This window comes from Borostomias antarcticus (assembly GCF_949987555.1).
Source record: "Borostomias antarcticus genome assembly, chromosome: 2".
NCBI lineage: Eukaryota > Metazoa > Chordata > Actinopteri > Stomiiformes > Stomiidae > Borostomias > Borostomias antarcticus.
Window position 1 is genome coordinate 24,186,786 of NC_140235.1, and position 19,876 is coordinate 24,206,661.

At 46.8% G+C, this 19,876-nt stretch overlaps 2 protein-coding genes across 3 annotated transcripts in view; both read right to left on the minus strand.

The window, feature by feature from the left end:
• Positions 1-137, minus strand: part of chodl (chondrolectin) — a gene marked incomplete at both ends in the record, with an annotated part of 6,993 nt that extends 6,856 nt beyond the window's left edge. The window contains one exon of the mRNA XM_084453890.1: positions 38-137. Coding sequence (XP_084310016.1) covers positions 38-137 — 100 coding nt within the window. The remainder of the gene's footprint in view (positions 1-37) is intronic.
• Positions 138-9,694: 9,557 nt separating this feature from the next.
• On the minus strand, positions 9,695-14,083 carry LOC311327249 (fructose-bisphosphate aldolase B-like). Of its 2 annotated transcripts, none has more exons than XM_084460282.1 (8): positions 13,922-14,083; positions 13,502-13,713; positions 12,811-12,865; positions 12,524-12,684; positions 12,257-12,340; positions 11,561-11,735; positions 11,137-11,336; positions 9,695-10,265 (listed from the first exon to the last, which is right to left on the minus strand). In XM_084460282.1, exons 1-8 carry the CDS (start codon positions 13,977-13,979, stop codon positions 10,170-10,172), a joined length of 1,041 nt encoding a protein of 346 aa, XP_084316408.1. In that variant the 5' UTR covers positions 13,980-14,083; the 3' UTR covers positions 9,695-10,169. The 2 variants fall into 2 exon arrangements, with proteins under 2 accessions (XP_084316408.1, XP_084316409.1); XM_084460283.1 differs by having other exon boundaries at positions 13,834-14,057.
• Positions 14,084-19,876: the final 5,793 nt, after the last annotated feature.

The window sequence follows — 19,876 nt, forward strand, 5'->3', positions numbered from 1 at the left end:
CTCATTTTCTATCTGAAAAAAAGTTGTCATCACGTACCACTCACAACTCGCGCGCCGTGGCCACTCGAGGCCATCACCATGACTCCCCACAGAACTCTCATGACATTCTGCTCCGTGCGCGTCTTCAACGAGTTCATGCTTGACTGTAAAACAACAACTTTTAAGTCTTTAAAATGTCCCTTCTTTACATCCGAGTTTACCCGGCCTGCTGACTGTGACTCCGTTCTCAGTCTCCGGTTTCTGCGGTTGTCATGCTTCCTGATATTTTGGTTTTCCGTGCGTAAAAGGGAGACGCGCTCTCTCTATGATTCGCGGGTTCTCTCCTGTTCCCGCACGCGCTCTGTGATGACTGGAGAGCGCGAGACGAACAGGGACTCGCGCAGGCAGCCCCTCAAGAGAGAGAATGGAAAGTGGCCCTCCACGCGCGCTCCTATTGATCCCCTCTCGCTATTCCACTGAAGCTGATCGAACACGCGCTACAGTCTGCCAGGGCCACAGCTGTAACCTCGCGCCCCCCCACCCGCTATTTCATTAAGTCACAAGACACGTGTCTCTCCCGCCCTTCCAGGAGAGATCCACAAGCGAGAAGTCCAATTATGGCGCGTTTAAGATTGAATGGATAACAACCGTTTAAGCAACAGCTACAAGCTATAACAGTAACCCAATTTCCGTGGCAAAATCGTTGGCCTAGAATATGTAAATGGTTTTAGGAGGGCCTTTCACAATATTTATAGATTTAATCATCAAAGATTCAAGATCACAAATAGCCTACGTCTAGCCTACACAGTGCCGTTAGAACCGTGTAACATTTCAAGAACCCTGAGGAAAGGTCTCAAATAAATAGTGTTCTGTCTAGAAACGGCCAACCGTCTCAGTGGCCTAGCCCTAGATGCTAATTTAGCCTGATACCTCAATAGCCAATGAATGCTGAGATATAGCCTAGCCTTAAGGCCTACTGGGCCAGTGAACAGCTCCACACAGCAGTCCATCACAGTGAGCTGGTGTCAAAAGGTCAGAGTTCATTTCACTCTCACTCACCTAGCTGGCCTTTTCCAATCAATCTATCACTTGGAAAAAGGGAGAACATTTGTTGTGGTAAGCCATTAACAAGAAGGATATTACTGTATCATGATAAACTTTTGTCTGGTGACTCATGCTGATTCAATGGTGTTTATAATTTAGTTAAATTGGAACAGCAGTTCCAGCCTTAATGCTGTGCGTGTTTGCTAAGCTAAACAATGTCTACAGGTAGATAGAGCAAACCCGAAGAAGTGAAAGTTGACATTTGCTCCATGATGTTGACATACAAAAAAATATTAAAAGAAGTCAGTCTGAAGACTTTTTAGTGTGCGGTGAATGTATTATCTAGCTAAAGATGTATTTATCTGGCTATTTGTGACAGACAGACAGACAGACAGATAGACAGATAGACAGATAGATAGATAGATAGATAGATAGATAGATAGATAGATAGATAGATAGATAGATAGATAGATAGATAGATAGATAGATAGATAGATAGATAGATAGATAGATAGATACTTTATTGATCCCCCCAGGGGGGAAATTTGATGTTTCAGCAGTTGAAAATTACAAAAAGGTTGGAAAAGGAAAGAAACATAACAAATCAAAGTGGGAGGCAGTAGTGGCCCAGGACACAATAACTATTCTGTATGTATAGTGCTCTCTGTTAAAACCTACAACCTCCTGATGGTCCACAAACCTCTAAATGTTTCATGGTTATTGATGCTATCACTTCTTTTTCTTCTCTTCGGTTGACACACACACATGCAAGCATGCACGCGCGCACGCACACACACACACACACACACACACACACACACAAGCACACACACACACACAAGCACACGCACACACACACACACACACACACACACACTCGGCCCTTATCTGAAAGCCTGAAAAGGATCTCTTGGTGATTTTCATATTGTTCCCTTTTACTTTCCTACAGTTATGATAACCACTTACAATGTCCAATAGACAAATGCTCTCCTTTCCTTCCTTCCTTCCTTCCTTCCTTCCTTCCTTCCTTCCTTCCTTCCTTCCTTCCTTCCTTCCTTCCTTCCTTCCTTCCTTCCTTCCTTCCTTCCTTCCTTCTTTCTTTCTTTCTTTCTTTCTTTCTTTCTTTCTTTCTTTCTTTCTTTCTTTCTTTCTTTCTTTCTTTCTTTCTTTCGTTTGTTTGTTCTTTCTTTCTTTCTCCCTCTTTATTTCTCCCTCTCTCCTTCTCTCTCAATTCCATTGATCTGACACGATGGAGCCAGAATGTTCCGGGCTGCCTCCTGTTAAGCACGCTGTAATATGCATCGACACAAAAACTGCTATTACTTAATTTGCTGTTAGCTATCGATCAGTTATAGCCCCTCTCCCCCCCCTCTCTCTCCCTCAACTGCTTATATTAATCTATCCTTCCATCCATTCCTCACTTCCTTCCTCCATTCCACCGCCCTCTCCTTTAACCACCCATATTAATTCTTCTTTCCCTCTCTACCTCCCTCACTCCCTCCATCCCACTCCCTCCATCCCCCTATAAATGCTGTTGGGGTCTATGGATAGTTCGGAGGTGTTCAATAATGACACTAAGAGATTCTCTGACACATTATCGATACAGGCAGTTGGCATGCTATTAGAACCCATTGGCATAATCTTCATCATCATCTTCATCATGACAGAGGATTAAACTGGTCAGAAAGGAAACGCCAATAGCTGAGGGGGGGAGAATAGAGGGGGGAGGAGAAAGAAAGAGAGAGAGAGAGAACGGGGGGCGAAAAGAAACATAGGGTAATCATAAAAGGATAGGAAGGGCTAGGAAGGCTGTGTTTTGTGTTTTAGTGCCACTCGGCAGAAGAAAAGGCCAGCTTGCAGAAATGGACGCGCGGAGCGGGCAGTATCTGGGGCAGCTAAATTGGGTCCCGCTGAGGCGGCAATCTGAAAGGACCCGGTTTGGGCAGCCAAACCCCAGAACATCATCACCATTACTGTCATCAGTGCCCGTTCACTCCTGGTCATCAATATGATCTTCATCGTGGCAGGCGTTCTGTTGTGGGAGAAGAGGTTGGGGAGGCCTTCTCTCTTTCTCCTTTCCTCCTCCTTTTATCCTTCACTCAGAGCCATCCGTTTCTCTCTCTCTCGCTCCCTCAATTTCATCTTTCCTATCCCTCTCACTTTCACTCCTTCTCTCCCTCTCTCATCTCCATCTGTCTGTCTGTCTGTCTCTCTCTTTCTCTCTCTATCCCCATCTCTCCCTCCCCCTAGTCCTTAACCAGAGTGTAACCCTGTCTCCTCCCCAGCCTTTAAGAGATTGTCTATAAACACACCGTCTCAGTAATTAAGTTTAAAACAACTCTGTCTTCCTGCAGGACAGCTTTATGACCCCATACCACCCAGTCAGACAGAGGAGGAGGGGAGACACCAAAATCCTGTTATTCAGGGTGGGGTTGAGGGCAAGGGGGCGGGTTGCACTTCTCCTAAAATGCTCCCACTCTGAAGTCACCACCCGAGAGGGGTGTGAACCTATGACCTTTGACACTGCTGTGAACATACTATACAATACACACGCTTACAAACATGGGCGCGTCCAGCCCCACACACATAGTGTGTTCATGAAACTTGTATGAGGCTTCACACTGAGGCCTGGTGTCAACCAGACTTCATAGGTGCGGACGGAAATCAATGGAACATCGAGCACAGCTCAATCCTATGGACTCAACTACACTTATTGACTGAGAAGCATTGATTCATTCTTCCTATGACCCCAACTCACCAAATAAAACAAAAATTTGGGTTTTTAATTTTACCTCTGGGTGAGTTGCCTGGGAGTAAGAGAGGGCTGGTCTACGCTCTTAAAAAGGGGGTTCCACTATGTAGAATAATTTGTAATAATAGATGAACCCTCTGTAAAAAGGTTTCAAATATTGTCAAATCCTTTTCAGGTCAGAAAGAACCCATTAAGGTCCCTGGACTCTGCTCCAACCAACACCATCATTCGACTGGTGTGCCTGTTGTTGTTGACTGCTGGCATTGACTGGATGGATTTTTTGTTGGTAAACATGCTGCATTTTAAACTTCCAATATGCTAACAACTGACAACTTCAGAATGTTGGGAGATGGTTGCCGTTGTTTTGGGCAGTGTGCAGGCACCTATGCTAACCAGTCACCAACAAACATGGCACACCAATCCAACGTTGGTGTTGGTTGGGGCTGCTTTATGGAGCTGATAAAGGGTTCTGTTTGAAGCCTGATATGGATCTTTTTTCCGAGTGTCTTGACAGATAGTTCTACAAAGCAACATTTTTTAGAGTACAAACCGTGTCTTGTAGAAGATTCCGGTAGACAGCCATTCTCATAGCATCTTGTCTGAGGATTCCACCCCTAGACCACCCTGTCTATACTGACAGGTGTTTCCTGGATGGATCTCTTCTTGAGAGGTGGAAGCACCAGGGAATCTTCTAGAATGAGCCGTTGTTTGTGAAGAATGACTGGAGGAGAGAAAAAAGGGAGAGAGGAGCTCAACTCACACTCCCTCCTTTTCCTGTATGTGTTTCTGGTCCATATTAACTACCCTCTCTCCGCCCTCCTGTGTGTGTGTGTGTGTGTGTGTATGGCCTCTGCCTTACCCCATCTTCCTGCTTATACACGACCCTTGTCTCTACCCCCTCCCTACACCCACTGCTCGCTCACTCACTCACTCACTCACTCACTCACTCACTCACTCACTCACTCACTCACTCACTCACTCACTCACTCACTCACTCACTCACTCACACACACACACACACACACACACACACAGACACACACACACACACACACACACACACACAAATGCAACCCCCATCCCCTCAGATCTATGGCACCCCTCTAAACTGTGGCAGACTGAACGCTGCCTCTCCTCTGATTGGATTAGTGTCTGGTCGCCGTGGCGATTTGGGATGGAGTAAACACAAAGAGGAAGAAGCAGACATGCATTAGAGGGACAGCAGACAGAGCAGGAGAGAGAAGGAGAAAGGAGGAGAGGAGGAGAGATGAAGATAGAGGAAAGAGAGGAGAGAGGAAAGAGGAGAGGAGGAGGAGAGAGGAGAGGAGGAGAGAGGGGAAGAAGAAAGGAGGAGAGAGGAACGGGCACCTCTACTCCTTCTTTCCCCTCCTTTTCATTCTCTCTTTCTCATTTTCGATCCCTCTCCCTATCGTCTCTCACCATCCTGTCTTTCTCTTACTCTCTCTCCATCGTTCCCTCTCTCTTCTTTGAAGTCTTTATCTCTCTCCTTTTTTCTCTCCTTCTCTCTCATAAGTCATTCCTGTTATGACCTGTATCATATTCTCCTGCTAACCTGGTTAGACTGCTGTTGTTACTGCATGTTCATATTATGGGAGAACATGAGAAGGTGATAGGTTTAAGTGTTCCGTTAAGTGTTCTCGGTTTCACACCTGATAGGATGGAGTGATGAACTGCTGGGCTGGAGAGAATCGGCACTAGGAGACACAACATGACTGTCTGAATGTCTAAACCACATACCCCGCACCGGCATGAAGTAAAAACTCTCACACACGCACGCACACACGCATGCACACACGCACGCACACAAGCGCACACACACACACACACACACACACACACACACACACACACACACACACACACACACACACACACACACGTGAAAGTAGTCCGTAAATGGTACATTTTTGTCCAACTCTTTAGCATAATGAGCAGAGGCACCAGCACAGTACAGACTAGAGAACTACTTTTCGAGAACAGGGACAGCTGAAGAACTATTTAAGCAACTGAGAGAGGGAGGGAGAGAGAGAGAAAGTGTGTGTGTGTGTGTTTGTATGATAGTGTGTTTGGTTAATGACCTTAGTCTTGAAACGAGTCTCGATGGACAAGACCTCAGCCTATCCATTCCCTTGCTCCACATCACTTAGAGAGGTCAGCGACCGAGCAACTGACTGTCACACACACACACACACACACACACACACACACACACACACACACACACACACACACACACACACACACACACACACACAGACTCACAAACTCACACATACACACACACGCAGACACACAACCCTGGGTCCCAGAGGAGCTAGCAGTGTTGTATGGGGTGACATCAGCTGGAGCGGAGGCGCCACAATGCTAATGTAATCAGTGATTACACTGCAGGCCACTAAGTTCAGGTCAGTCTGACCGATAAACACACACGTGTACACGCACACAAACACACACACACACACACACACACACACACACACACACACACACACAACACACACACAAACCCATTCAGGGAAGAGTACGAGAGAAAAGGACAGAGCATGGAAAAGAAGTAAAAATATACTGTGACAGAGACAGAAAAGAAAGAGAAATGGGACAGAAGAGAAGAGAGAGAAGATAAAGACGAGATGATAGAGAAATCTGCAGACCGTTCTCTCAGAAAGAAAGAAAGGAACAGGATAATAAGAAATAAATGAATATGGAGCCTCCAGCTGAGCTGCCCTGCTCCAGTACGGTCGAGTGGAGGGTAGATAGCGTGGCCCCAGGCTAGAGGGAACGGGAGCGCATTTCTGCCCAAATTGCTCTATTTCCACAAATGGAACGGTATTGATTGGGCCGCATGCATCTCTTCGGCCCAGATAATCTGTTACTGCCACCCCCCCCACCCCCCCAGCCAGCTGCCACTTAGGACTAATTACCCGAGAGCCAATACTGCAGCCAGGGTGGTTAACCTTTCCCTGCCCGATTGGACAGGAAATAGGAAGAGAAGAGAGAGAGAGAGAGAGAGAGAGAGAGAGAGAGAGAGAGAGAGAGAGAGATTGACAGATCAATGGAAAGAGGAGGAAATGGAGAAAAGGGGAGAGGGGAGGAGAGAGGGCAAGAGAACGAAGGGACAAGAGAGGTGGACATACGTAAGAAAGGGGGATGAGTAGAAGAAGAAGAGAGAAGAGAGTCGGCAAAGAGAGCAAAGGGGAAGGCATGGACCGTGGAGTAACGGGGGGGGGGGGGGGGGGGGGGTGAAGGGGAGGAGAGAGAGATGAGAGAAGGAAAGAGAGGACTAGGGGTATATTATGTTTGCTTCCACAGTAACTAACAGTGATGGAGGTTTATTCGGTGCCAGGGAGATAGAGAGAGGGTGCGATAGAGGTAGAGAGGGAGAGAGAGAGAGAGAGAGAGAGAGAAAGGGAGAGAGAGAGAGAGAGAGAGAGAGAAGAATTAGGGGAAGTATGTGTAGTCTTTCTCTCTCTCTCTCTCTCTCTCTCTCTCTCTCTCTCTCTTTCCAACTCCCTTTTCTCCATTCCCCACTCTCTCTCCCCTATCCTGCTGTGACTCTAGTCTCTCGCTCTCTCTGTCATGATTGCAATATAACAGAGTGATGGCAGGGCTAGGATGGTGCTCAGATTAAAAAGATGTTCCCCTGTGGGCCCATAGCAGCTCCTCCAAGAGGAAGATGTCCAACAGTAACACATTATTTTTTTCAGTTTTTATGCTCCAGATATCTGAAACAAACTTCCAGAAAACTGCAGGGCAGCTGCAACTCTCAGTTCTTTTAAATCAAGACTTTCTTTTTGCCGCTGCTTTTTATTAAATAAAATTCGTACACTGCACTTTTATTCTTGTATTTTATTTTTCCTGCATTTTGTTTAAAAATGTCCTTTTATAATGTGTTTTTTTTGCATTTCATTTTATATGACCTTTAATAGTGATTTTGCAATTTGTCTTGATGCTTTTAATGTCTCATGTAAAGCACTTTGAATTGCCTTGTTGCTGAAATGTGCTATACAAATAAACTTGCCTTACCTTGCCCATTGCATTTTCATTCAGTCATAAAATCCCTAGGACTGCTCACAACATAATACACATTTCTCAACCGGCACTGATGAAGAAACTGTACAATTTCTGCAAATTAGCTTTTACTTCTTCAGTCACCAGTTACACCTATATATATATGTATAGAGATGCTTCAAGTACAGGAGGAGTGATGTCAACAATACTAGAGGAATATTGCTGTGGTAGAATTATCTAGAAAGATATTTCAACCGGAGAAAGAGTGATCAGAGATGGTAGTACAAAGATGTTGTTTAATTTTTATCATACTTAGTGATTTTTAAATGATAACTTGGAAGACCAATGGATGATCTGTGGATAGAGGGTATGATACTGTTTTACTAAGTGACCTTGACATGTTTCTCCACTCCAACAGAACAGAGAGCCTCTCAAAGTGTCCTCATCTTGAGAACCCGTTTCTTCATATGGTTATTCCAAAGCTGTAGGACACTGAACAGTATAACCAAGATATAAAGTTAATCTACAGTCTCAGCCTGTCTGGTCACTCAATACCAATAGAATGTCTACCCAACTGTGTGTGTGTGTGTACCTGCCTGTGTCTGACAACATATCACACCTCAGACCGATCGGGCCTGTCTGATTATCTTGGGTGATTACCGTTTGTTGCAGGCTATATAAAAAGCTGATTATGCTAACTACGCAGCGTGCTTAGAATGGCCCCTGCTCAATGTGTCTGCTCTTTAAGAATCAATCCTGGGTTATGAATTGGTGCTGTCAGAATAGCCGCAAGAGATTATGTGCTGTCTGAAAGAGCTGGCAGCAGTCCAGTCTCTAGATGACAAGTGGCTTATGAATTATGTAAAACTCTCACAGCAAACATACACACACACATTTGCAAAACTTTGAAAACACACACTCATCCCCATAAAAAAGCATCAGCGACAGAGCAAAACTCACTTTTATTGTGTGTGTGTGCGTGCACACGTGTGTTGTTTGTATTAAAAGAGCATTGTGCTGATGCTCCCAAAGCTCCAGTCGGGGTTAATAAGCTTGTGTGTGTGGGCGTGTGTTGGCTCCCACTGTGAGCTAATAAGATGGTAATTGATGGCTCCAAGAGATTCAACACAAAAAATAATTAGCTTCCATGCACCATTAATCTCCTCACAGTTAAACTAACAGCTTAGCCATCACTTTCCACTACATACTGCCCCCCCCCCCCACGCAAACTCACACAGACCACCCACCCCCACACACCTTTTTCTCTAGGTCTTTCAATTTCAAAGATATGCGATTCAATTAAAATGCAAAACCCCAAATATTTTGAGGAAAACCTTTTTTTTTTTTTTTTACATCAAGCTTACATGAAAGCTATCTTATATCATGCCAACATTATTTCATTTTAAATTCTGAATTGGTGTAATTAAAACTGCACTGGCCTGAACCCTGACCTCATACTTTACTATGCTTCCATAGTGATGAAATAGACTTTTTCCCTTAGTGGTGTACTCCTCCCCCTTGTGGTAAAAAAGGGAGTAATACAGGCGTTGAGGTCGATCATAGCTGCCCATCTGTGAAGCTGCTCCAGAGCCACTTGGTTGAGATGATGATTATGTAGAGGAAGGCCTGATAGGTACTCAGGCAACTGATTTTTATGGTAAATGGACTGCACTTACACAGCACTTTTATGCAAAGCGCTTTACGATGGCCTCTCATTCACCCATTCACACAAACATTTCAAATCATATAATAAATCAATAAAAATAAAAAAAATTGACACAAGGAAATAATAACACTGCAGATTACAGACATTTAAGTGACAAATCTATTTAGAATTACATACAGGACTGTAAAGCTCAATGAGATGTCGAGTTATCTCATGTAGCTTTAATGAATAGCGTAACACCGAAGCGAAACTGCATCCCAAAGGATTACACTGCAATCTAATTGATAACATACAAAATGAACAATAATTAACTTTAAATAGCCTTAGAACAATAGCAAGAACAAGATGGCATCCAGGGTTGTTGGTTTTCGAGCAGTCCTCCTCTGCTCTGTGGTCCGGCCAACTGCACTGCTGCATGCTGGGACCAAGAGGACCGATCTTGCTGACTTGGCTTAAGGTTGCAATGTTATAATACCTAATATTCTTATTATCAGACCAAATAGCGTACTCCCCACCCCAGTTAGAAAAAACAACATGAGATCGGCCCGGCCCGTCCGAGGAAATGGAGGGGAAATTCCTGCCTGACCCACGGTCTTGGGTTGGGGCAGAGGAATCAAACCTCTAATCTGCTAGTCTTTAGAGCAGGTTTCCACAGTTCTAGTAGATATTCAGCATAGTCTCTGATACGCCGTGCTGGGTTTAGTAGATGTAGCCATCTGTGTGCAGAGACTGCATAGTCGCCTGGTGGGCTGAACTCGAGGGCCTGTACTCTCCTTTGGAGGCCAGGCTGTTCGTCTGAAAGAGAGGAGGACAAGGTCTAAGCTAGACAATAATCCGCTAGTTAAAGGACAGGTTCGGAATTTAGCATTATAAGCCATGTTATAAGGCTATTTACGATCATATACAACGGCCTATATACAATTTTTGTCAAATGGTGCACTCTCTAGATATAGCCCGTCGACTCCTTAGACAAAATCCCTCAAAAACACCATAAACTCTCGTTTTCAAAGACAGGAAACTCACTGAGTGGTCACTGGTGTCAGTTGATGTTCTGACAAAAAAAAATCACCACATAGTATGCAGGTTTTATTTATCATTTAGCATAGAACTATTTTCACCTGCAGTACATACGTTGGGTAAACTTCTGCCAGAGCTTTGGGAGGTCTTGACTGAGTTTGGAGGCTACTGAAGAAGAAGAGCCGCTTCCGGGTCACAGATCTACACAAGTCGAGAAGCCTAGGATTGCTTTGCAGCTGGAATTTGATGATAATGTTAGGTAGAAGTGTTTGTTGATCAAAACAAATATGGGACGCGGATGAATCAAAACATATCTGGCTTTGGTGTCAATACAAATCAATGGATATAATATGATCAATAAAACCTGATCGGAAGCGTGCTTTGAGGCTCTGGCAGAAGTTTACCCAACGTATGTACTGCAGGTGAAAATAGTTCTATGCTAAATGATAAAACCTGATTGGTAGCGTGCTTTGTAGCGATTTTTTTGCCAGAACATCAAGGGATACCAGTGACCACTCGGTGAGTTTCCTGTCCCATACCTGCCTTTACTGTAGTCCTGTGCTACCTTTACTGTAGTCCCATCCATTACGATGAATACAGTATTATTCATGTCCATGGTTATACCCCTCCCCTTCCCCCTCAGTCTTACCTTGGCTCTGGAGGCGAAGGCGTCCTGTGCATCCTTCTTGTTGGCGGCCTTTCCCTGCCAGGCGGCAAGGGCGGAGGCCTGGAGGGCACGGCCGTAGGAGAAGGTCAGCCTCCAGGGCCGGAGGAGGGGCGTTTGGTTGATGGCGTTGAGATGGAGGGAGGCCTCCTCCTCGCTCTGACCCCCAGACAGGAAGCAGATGCCTGGGAGGAGGACGGGGAAGGTTTCGCATTATTACTCTATTCTTAAAATTTCCTTTAAGCAGGATGTAATGGTCCATCCTGTCGAGGATCACCCTCACTGCCTTAACGGTTATGGTGCTGGAGGTAATTGGTACACCACCACCACCGACATGTACCTGGCCAGGTGAGTCTAGACACATGTACCTGGCCAGGTGACTGACTAAAAACCACCCATCCCCTCTCACCGGGCACGGAGACGGGAACGGTGCGCCTCAGGGCGGTGGCTGTGGCCATGGCGACCTCCTGAAGTGTGTACTTCTTGAGGCAGGAGTGCCCGGCAGTCACCATGTTGGGCTTCAGTAGGGTTCCCTCTAGATAGACGTGGTGGTCAGACAGGGCCTTGTACACAGCAGCCAGAACCTGGTGTAACAGGAGTCAAATGTATATAGTTTTACAATTACTCTAAAAATATGTCGACATTGTGGTCTCTCTGTTAAATAACGTGCCAACACATCACTAAGTCATTTGTGTAGGAGCTACTGTATGTTCGTGATTGATTCACTGGAGGACTTTGTGTTCTACTTTGTCATCAGAAATAAACAGATTACCTCCAAAGAGATCCTGGCCTGAGCTACATCATCTAAACGCAACACAGAATGCACACGACGCTAGCTAGCAACCACAGGTTACACTGGGAGGAGGTGGTTTACAAGTCAGTTCAATGAATGTTTCCTGCATGTTTTTCCTGTTCTGGCGTCTCCACATAACACTTTTCTCTAGGTTAAGTCTTTCAAGTGCAAGACTGGACATTTTGCCATTAACGGAAGGTAATTTGTGGGCAGTGGACATGGGAGGAGAGAGAGCGAAGAGTTCTATCAATATTAACAGATTGGTTGGGTTTCGTTGCTAGTATCAAGCTTTGGCTTGCCAGGTTAACTTGCCTTCTCCGTCACGTACTGACAGCGCTGCAGGTCATGATCTCCGTCAGACAGGATCTCTGGCTCCACAATGGGCACCAGGCCGTTCTGATTGGAGGAGAAGCAGCATTTACATGAATAGACCATATGTACACTGCAATGTTTCCTCAGTCCTTATGAAAAGACCTGCAAACAGATCGTAGCTTGTGCAACTGGTGGGGTGACAAGAGGGTCAGATGACACACAAGACAATACTGTATGTAACAGGTGGGATTCGATACAAACACACACCTGTTGGCAGATGCTGGCGTATCTAGCGAGGATGTTGGCGTTCTCTGCGATGGCGAGGGCAGACGGGCATCCGTGGGAGATCTTGAGCACGCTCCTCCACTTGGCGAAGTCACAGCCATCCTTCTTGTACTGGGCACAGCGCTCTGACAGGCCATCCAGACCTGAGCGAGAGGGGAGGGTGTAATCCTATGGCTACGGTCAATCACTCAGCTTACTTCTCAAATTCCATGCATGTGTTATGTGGTGTGGTACAGGTCTTGACGTTGAAAAAGTGGTTAAGTTATTACCTTGTGTGGTCATCTCCCCATCTGTTCCGTTCAGGGCAGCTGTGCCCTTGTCCACCTTGATGGGGAAAGGGGGGGGGGGGTCAAACAGCCAAGTTATAAACCCTCTCCAGAGGTCAAATGCTGCGGTCCTTTTGTATCGGAGCTCCAGATTTGGTGCCCGGGATGACGTCGTATTTCAGTTGAATGCGTTCCAGAAACAAAGCGGGAAAACCTATTTCGCCCCATCTTTGTAGTTCTAGCTAAGCTAGCCAAGTTAGCCATTGTTACAATACCAGTTGATAACAATGAACTATGCTATTTTGCGCATACAAACTTCGTAGCAACACTGTCCACTGATAGACTTTGAACAGTACTGTGATTCACCGATTTAAAAAGACACAAATAATATAGAAGCACTAATAAAACATCTTATTACATCTTTCCCTTATCGTTGATGAGCGGAGTAGCCATCTTGATTGACGTCAGCAGCTGATGTTGATGAAGTCTGGCGAGATTTGTTATCCAGAGTAAAATGGCAGAAATCGCAAGTATTGATGATGAGTATGACATCGAGCCCGGGAATCCCGATGTTTCCGGTACAAAAGGAACGCAGCAAATGTACAGAAGCTACTGTGGGTTAACTGGGGCTTGGCGTATGACATTAGCAGGCCTTCTCTTCAGTGTAGTGGGCCGACTCCTCCTCCTCACTCACCTTGATGCCAACCACGATGCCCTTGCCCTTGATGACCTGGGGGAACAGGACCCCGCTGTCGGACTTCTGATACAGTGTTTCGTGGAAGAAGATGACTCCGCCCACGCTGTCTGAAATGGAGTCGTTGACGGAGAAGAGGAGGTCGCGGAAACGGCGGCGGTTCTCCTCTGTGTTTTCCACGTTGATCTTCCGTAGGTGCTTACCCATGGTGCCTTGCAAAGGAAAAGGCAGGTTAGTTTGTAGCATCACTTGCTTTGGTGGCATCTAGGGAAGGGACACCACTGTATGCAAACCCTTGAACAACTGTCCCCCCCCCCCCCATCTCTACTGACCACCACTTGTTGACAAGAGAATGAAGGAACAGTTTCAGGGATCCATCCACCCCCATCTGCCGCCTTATGCTCAGATCTGCCTTCTAACCTGTGGACTCGTCTGCTGCCAGGATGCCCTTTCCCGGAGCCACGATCTTCTGGGCCATGGTGGCGAGCTCCTGCTTCTGCTCCGGAGAGAGGGGTGGGAAGTGGTGAGTCACCCTGTTGTGAGAAAGAGAGAGAGAAAGAAAGGGTTCATTGGAGTCCTCGAATAAGCTGGTTGAGACTGATAAAAAAAAAAAAAAGAGTTGCGCTCAGAGTTGTTGCTCTGTTCATACTGGTGCTGGTTCTGCGGCGCGAAGCCTGGGAGCCTGGAGAGCAGCAGCTCGAAGAGTGACCTCTGGTGCTCCCGGTCTTCCGTGCTCAGCCTCTTCTGCATCTCCGAATGAATCCTCTCGTGCTCCATGTACGCCTGCATGCGCGCGTCGTCACGTGCCGACGCGGCTCTGTCCATCTCCCTCAGCCTCTCCATGGCGGTGGATATCACGGCAGAAGCGTGTTCCATCTTCGTCCTCTTCCGGCGTCTTCTGGCTGGAACACTGTACCCTAATAATAATAATAATAATAATAATAATAATGAATAGATCATTAGGATGACTCACAACAATAAACTGTGGTAGGCATGTTGCCTTGTGTACACCAGGGGACTCAAACTCATATCAGCATGGACGAGTGTATGCATGCTTTATTTGAAACATTGCATACAGCAGAGATCTCACTCCCTTCTTCAACCAAGGTGATCATGGATCATGATCATGGTAAATGGACTGCAGTTCTATAGCAAAAGCACTTTACAATGAAGGCCTCTTATTCACCCATTCACATCCACATTCACACACCTGCCATGCAAGGTGCTAGCAATTTGGGGTTTAGTGTCTTGCCCAAGGACACTTTCGACATGTCTCAGGAGGAGGAGCCGGGATTCGAACCGCCGACCCTCTCTACCTCTACCTACAGCAAACCCCAGTGATCACTAGTAGTTCTAACTACTTTGTAAAATGAAGCTGGCCTGGTGCAAGGTTGCCACAACAACCTGCATACACTGGGCCCTCGATTGGTCCAGATTTTGTCTTGCTTGGTAAATCACAGCTATAAAAGGACATTGGGGAAAAATAGTCTCAATACAAATGACTCAAATGAGCTAGGTCAGTGTTGTCACACTTGACTCATTGCAACTACATCACAGACCCTCGATTGAATAGTTACACAAAGAAACATAGGCAGGTTTTGCACCTTAAGCCTTACCGTTTGATTGTAAAGGTGTCCTGGTGGTCTCCGTTCCAGCATTGATCAGACGCTCCGTACCTCCATCTGCTTCCAGACCCTGCGTTGCCTCCGCTCTTGCTTCGCCTTCGCCGGTGTCCCATTCTATTTCGTAATCTTCCTCCACAGCCGTACACGGGGATTCAGACGAATCTGCGACTTCGTGTTTAATTCCAATGTGCGAATTGGTCTGGCGAAGCCAGGCCACCACAGCCGAGCCAGACGAGCACGAACTACCGTCGTTAATCGCTAAACTAGACATCCTACTAACAGGGTTTGCTAGTACAGAGTTACCAAATACATTTTGGCAAAGCTCGTAGAATGGCCAATCCACACGGTCAATTCGACTTCTGTTTTTCTGGTCGTTAAGGATAAGATATTTTTTCTTCAGTGCCTTTAATTTGTTTATTACTTGTCTTGGGTTGCGAACTATGCCTCTTTCACTCAGCATTTTCGATATGTTTTTGTATATCGCAGTGTCTCTCACAGTGCCAGTAACCTGTGTCCTTATGTCATCTTCCCCTCGAATCAGGAGAAGCTCTCTCACCTCCTTGTCTTGCCAGTGTTGCATCTTTCACGAGAAGAACAAAATCGCCGTTGCCGTTCTTGTCTATTTACGCGCCAACTTCCGGAACCACAACGCACGTCATAGCATCGCGCCGGAAAAGGGCGAAAATTCGCTGGCTAACCGTTCTATTAATACATCCATGTGGCTAACATTCGTTCTTGTTTCACCTATGGGATGCGCTCGCGCGACCCTACGACGGAAGCTTTTATACAACGATGCGTGACAGGAGGTCCCGCATCCGAGGATATATAGCCTACGACCTTTCTAGACCTGAGAGTCTTGAATAGTCATCTGCAACGTTACGAGTTCAGAATGCTCACGAACAGAGTTCTGCTGCATTCAATTCGCCCCAACGACTGGTTCACTTCAATAGACCTGCAGGATGCATATTTCCACATAAGCATAATTCCTGAGCACAGACGTTTTCTCAGATTCACTTATCAGGGCGTAGCCTACGAGTAGGCCTACCTGTCCCGTTCGGCCTCAGCCTTGCCCCTCGGGTTTTCACCAAATGTGTGGAAGCAGCCCTCCAGCCGCTGAGGCTGAGAGGGATCAGAATCCTGGCATACATCGATGACTACCTGCTCTGTGCTCTGTCACGGGAACAGGCAGTCAGAGACATGGACACTCTTTGCACGCACCTGACTGTGCTTGGATTCAGGATAAACCTGGCCAAGAGCTCGCTGGTGCCAGCTCAGTCACAAGAATACCTGTGGATCAGGCTCAACTATTACGTTATGAGCTACTCTGTCAGAGAGACGCATTCCCTCATTCAGGCACTGTCTGGCCCAGTTCTATTTAGGAGCCTAGGTCCAGTTCAGGGTGTGTCTACGTCTCCTAGGCATCATGGCATCTACCATCTCGGTGGTTCCGCTGGGTCTGCTTATGATGAGAGGTTTTCAATGTTGGGTCAGAGGACAGCACCTCTGCCCTCGTCGTCACCTGCCTCGCTTGGTGAGTGTCTCGGACATGCGTCTCGGCCCTAACCCCATGGAGGAACCCCAATCTATTCGATCTGGGCTCTCCCCTGGGAGCGATTTCGACCAGAGCGGTGGTCTCAACAGATGCATCTCTATGGGGATGGGGCGTGGTTTTCGAGGGCAGAGCGGTCAACGGGCAGTGGTCCTCACAACTCCGCCTAGCCCACATCAACTACCTCGAGCTGCTTGCAGTGTTTTTAGCACAGCAGCATTTCCTCCCCTGGGTACACGGTCATCATGTTCTAGTCAGAATGGACAACACGACCACAGTGGCATACATCAATCGTCAGCGTGGCTCTCACTCTCTGGCTCTATGCAGACTGTCACACGAGCTCCTGATATGGTGCAGCCATCATCTCGCCTCTGCGCACAGTCCATATCCTGGGCAAGCTGAACTGGGGACCAGACATCCCCAGTATGGAGAATGGGCTCTCCACCCACAGGTGGCCTGCTGTGGGAGAGGTTCGGCAGAGCAGCCATGGATCTCTTTGCGTCATGTGCAAACGCGCTCTGTCCCCTGTTGCTCTCTGAACAACGATGCCCCCCTCAGAATAGAGACACTGGCTCACCTGTGGCCAAACATGCTACTATACGCTTCCCCCCCCGGTTGCCCTGATCTCTCAGGTTCTGACCAGAGTTCGGGAGCAGGGCTCGTCGCTGATTCTGATTGCGCCACGCTGGTCGGGCAGACTGTGGCTGGCGGAAATCAGTCAGCTTCTCTCGAGGCAGCCCTAACCACTCCCATTGTGCAGAGATCTTGTGTCTCAAGCACACGGGCAGGTTTTTCATCCTCATCCGGATTGCCTGACCCTGTGGGCCTGGCCTGTCCGGGGATGAATGTGAGCATGGATCACTCATACAGTAAACGGACTGCGAGATTGCCGGTGCAGACCGACCCAGTCCATTCTCCTGCACGGGGACCTTTGGTGACCAGCGCACAGGTGGATAACCTCCCCCTGACTGACCCGTTCGGCCCTGTGGGCCTTACTTGACGGAGGCCGAATGTGGACATGAGTGAACTCACACCCACCAAGTGTGATCGATACCCTGCTCAATGCCAGAGCACCGGCTATGCGGGCACAATACTCCATTAAATGGCGTGTGTTTGAGAGATGGTGCACTGAAGAGCGCATCATTTCTTTTCAGTGCCCTGCTACAAAGGTTTTGTGCTTCCTACAGTCTCTATTGGACAAGGGCCTGTCCACCAGTACCGTTAAGGTATACTTGGCGGCCATCTCTGCCCATCACGCAGGCTTTGGTTCCTCCACCCTGGGCGAGGACCTGTTGGTGCGCTGGTTCATGAAGGGCGCGTTTCGCTCGCGTCCTGTATCTACGCCCGTGACTCCATCCTGGGACCTCTCCACTGTGTTGGGTGCGCTCTCCGCTCAGCCCTTTGAGCCGCTGGAGAGCGTTGACATGAAGGTTAATCTCTTAAATCTCTTAAAACAGCACTGTTGTTAGTTCTGTCCTCAGCTAAATGCGTGAGTGAGCTGCACGCACTGTTAGCCCAATGTGCATGAATTTTGGTTCTGGGTTATCAAGGGTTAACCTGCATCATGCCCAAAGTCATGTCCGCTCCGAACAGTATGACTGTGGAGCTACAGGCTTTCCACCGACCTCCTTTCTCCTCGCCTGAGGACCGGAGGCTAAATTGCCTATGTTATGCACGTACGTGGATAGGACCAGTGCAATTAGACAGAGCTCCCAGCTCTTTGTCTCGTGGGCTCCTCCTCGGGTGTGGGAGCCTATTTCTAGCCAGAGGCTATCGCACTGGATTGTGGATGCCATTTCTATGGCTTATGGGTGTAAAGGCATACATCCCCCAGCTGGCCTCAGCGCGCATTAACTTGGGGAATGGCTGCTTCTTGGGCACTATTCAAGGGTTTGTCAGTAGGCCTACAAGAAATCTGTGCACCGGCGAGTTGGTCTACTCCCCACACGTTTGCCAGATTTTACCGACTGGATGTGACTGCGCCATCTGTGGCTCATGTGGTGTCGGCTCTTAGGTGGACGGCTGTTGGTCCCCAGCCACTCCGCTCTCCAAATTCTGCAATATGGGAGTGGTCTATATCATGGAGGTATAATATAACTGGAGACGGCATTGAAAATGGCTGCCTATTCATTTCAATGAAAGTTGCTCACCAGCGCATGAAGCCATTTGACGTAGTGGCCAAAGCTCGGTATTGCAAGTCACGTGACGGCATGCGGCCCAAGACCCTTATTTCCCATGGTTTGTGGATTATGATAGATAGGGCTAGAAAAGGAAAACTAAATTTTTCTGGGTATCATTCAGCATCAGAGACCAATCTAATCAATATAAACTTTTAATTAAATTGTTTTTTTTTGTTTTTGAAGCCACCAATACCTGTATCGAGCCATTTGAAACATGTGCTGTGCTCGAGCCTTGGGGACGCTGGTCGCGCGTTCATGAGTCCTGCGAACTCGGCGGAAAACCCGTCACCATAGGAAGACCCGCCCTACTCTGTCTCTGATTGAATAGTTTTAAGGAAGTCATGCAATGACGTCGGCTAACATTTGCTATGCTTTTAGCAATGAAGCTGCTATGATCATGCTAATCATAGATATGAACGTATGTCTATGATGCAAATGATCATGACATGTGGTTACTTTAGGACATCGTTGGAAAAGATCTAGAGGGTAAGTGGGTCAATGTTGAATAACTTAGCTAACATTATCTAATGTTTCTTTATATGAACGTCAACTATATTGATAGGCTAGGGAGCTATGCTAACGGTAGCTAATGCTAACGACTTAGGGTTAACTTTAGTTAACGTTAGTTAATTAACGTTACGTTCGGAGGTTTCAGATGAATTTCAATTTTAACATAATGTAATGTTGAGCATGCTCAATGTGACATTGTTCATACATTGATTACAGTCTGTAATCTTGTATGGCGTTATTTAGCTATAGTGGGCTGATGCTTGCTGCTGCTACTATAGCATTTGCCACATTATACATCAAATTAATCAAGCATGGTTAGTGTTATTACCTGAAGGCATTATTACCATTGCAAGTAAGCATGCCATGTATATGCCATGCCTGGAAATCAAATTAATAGTGTAATTCTTCCCCATCATAGCTCATTGTACACTGATATAATCATTCTCCTCGCCTTTGCTAATACTCATCTCTTTTATCAAACTTTGTGCTAGGAAAGAAATCTGGCTGTGAT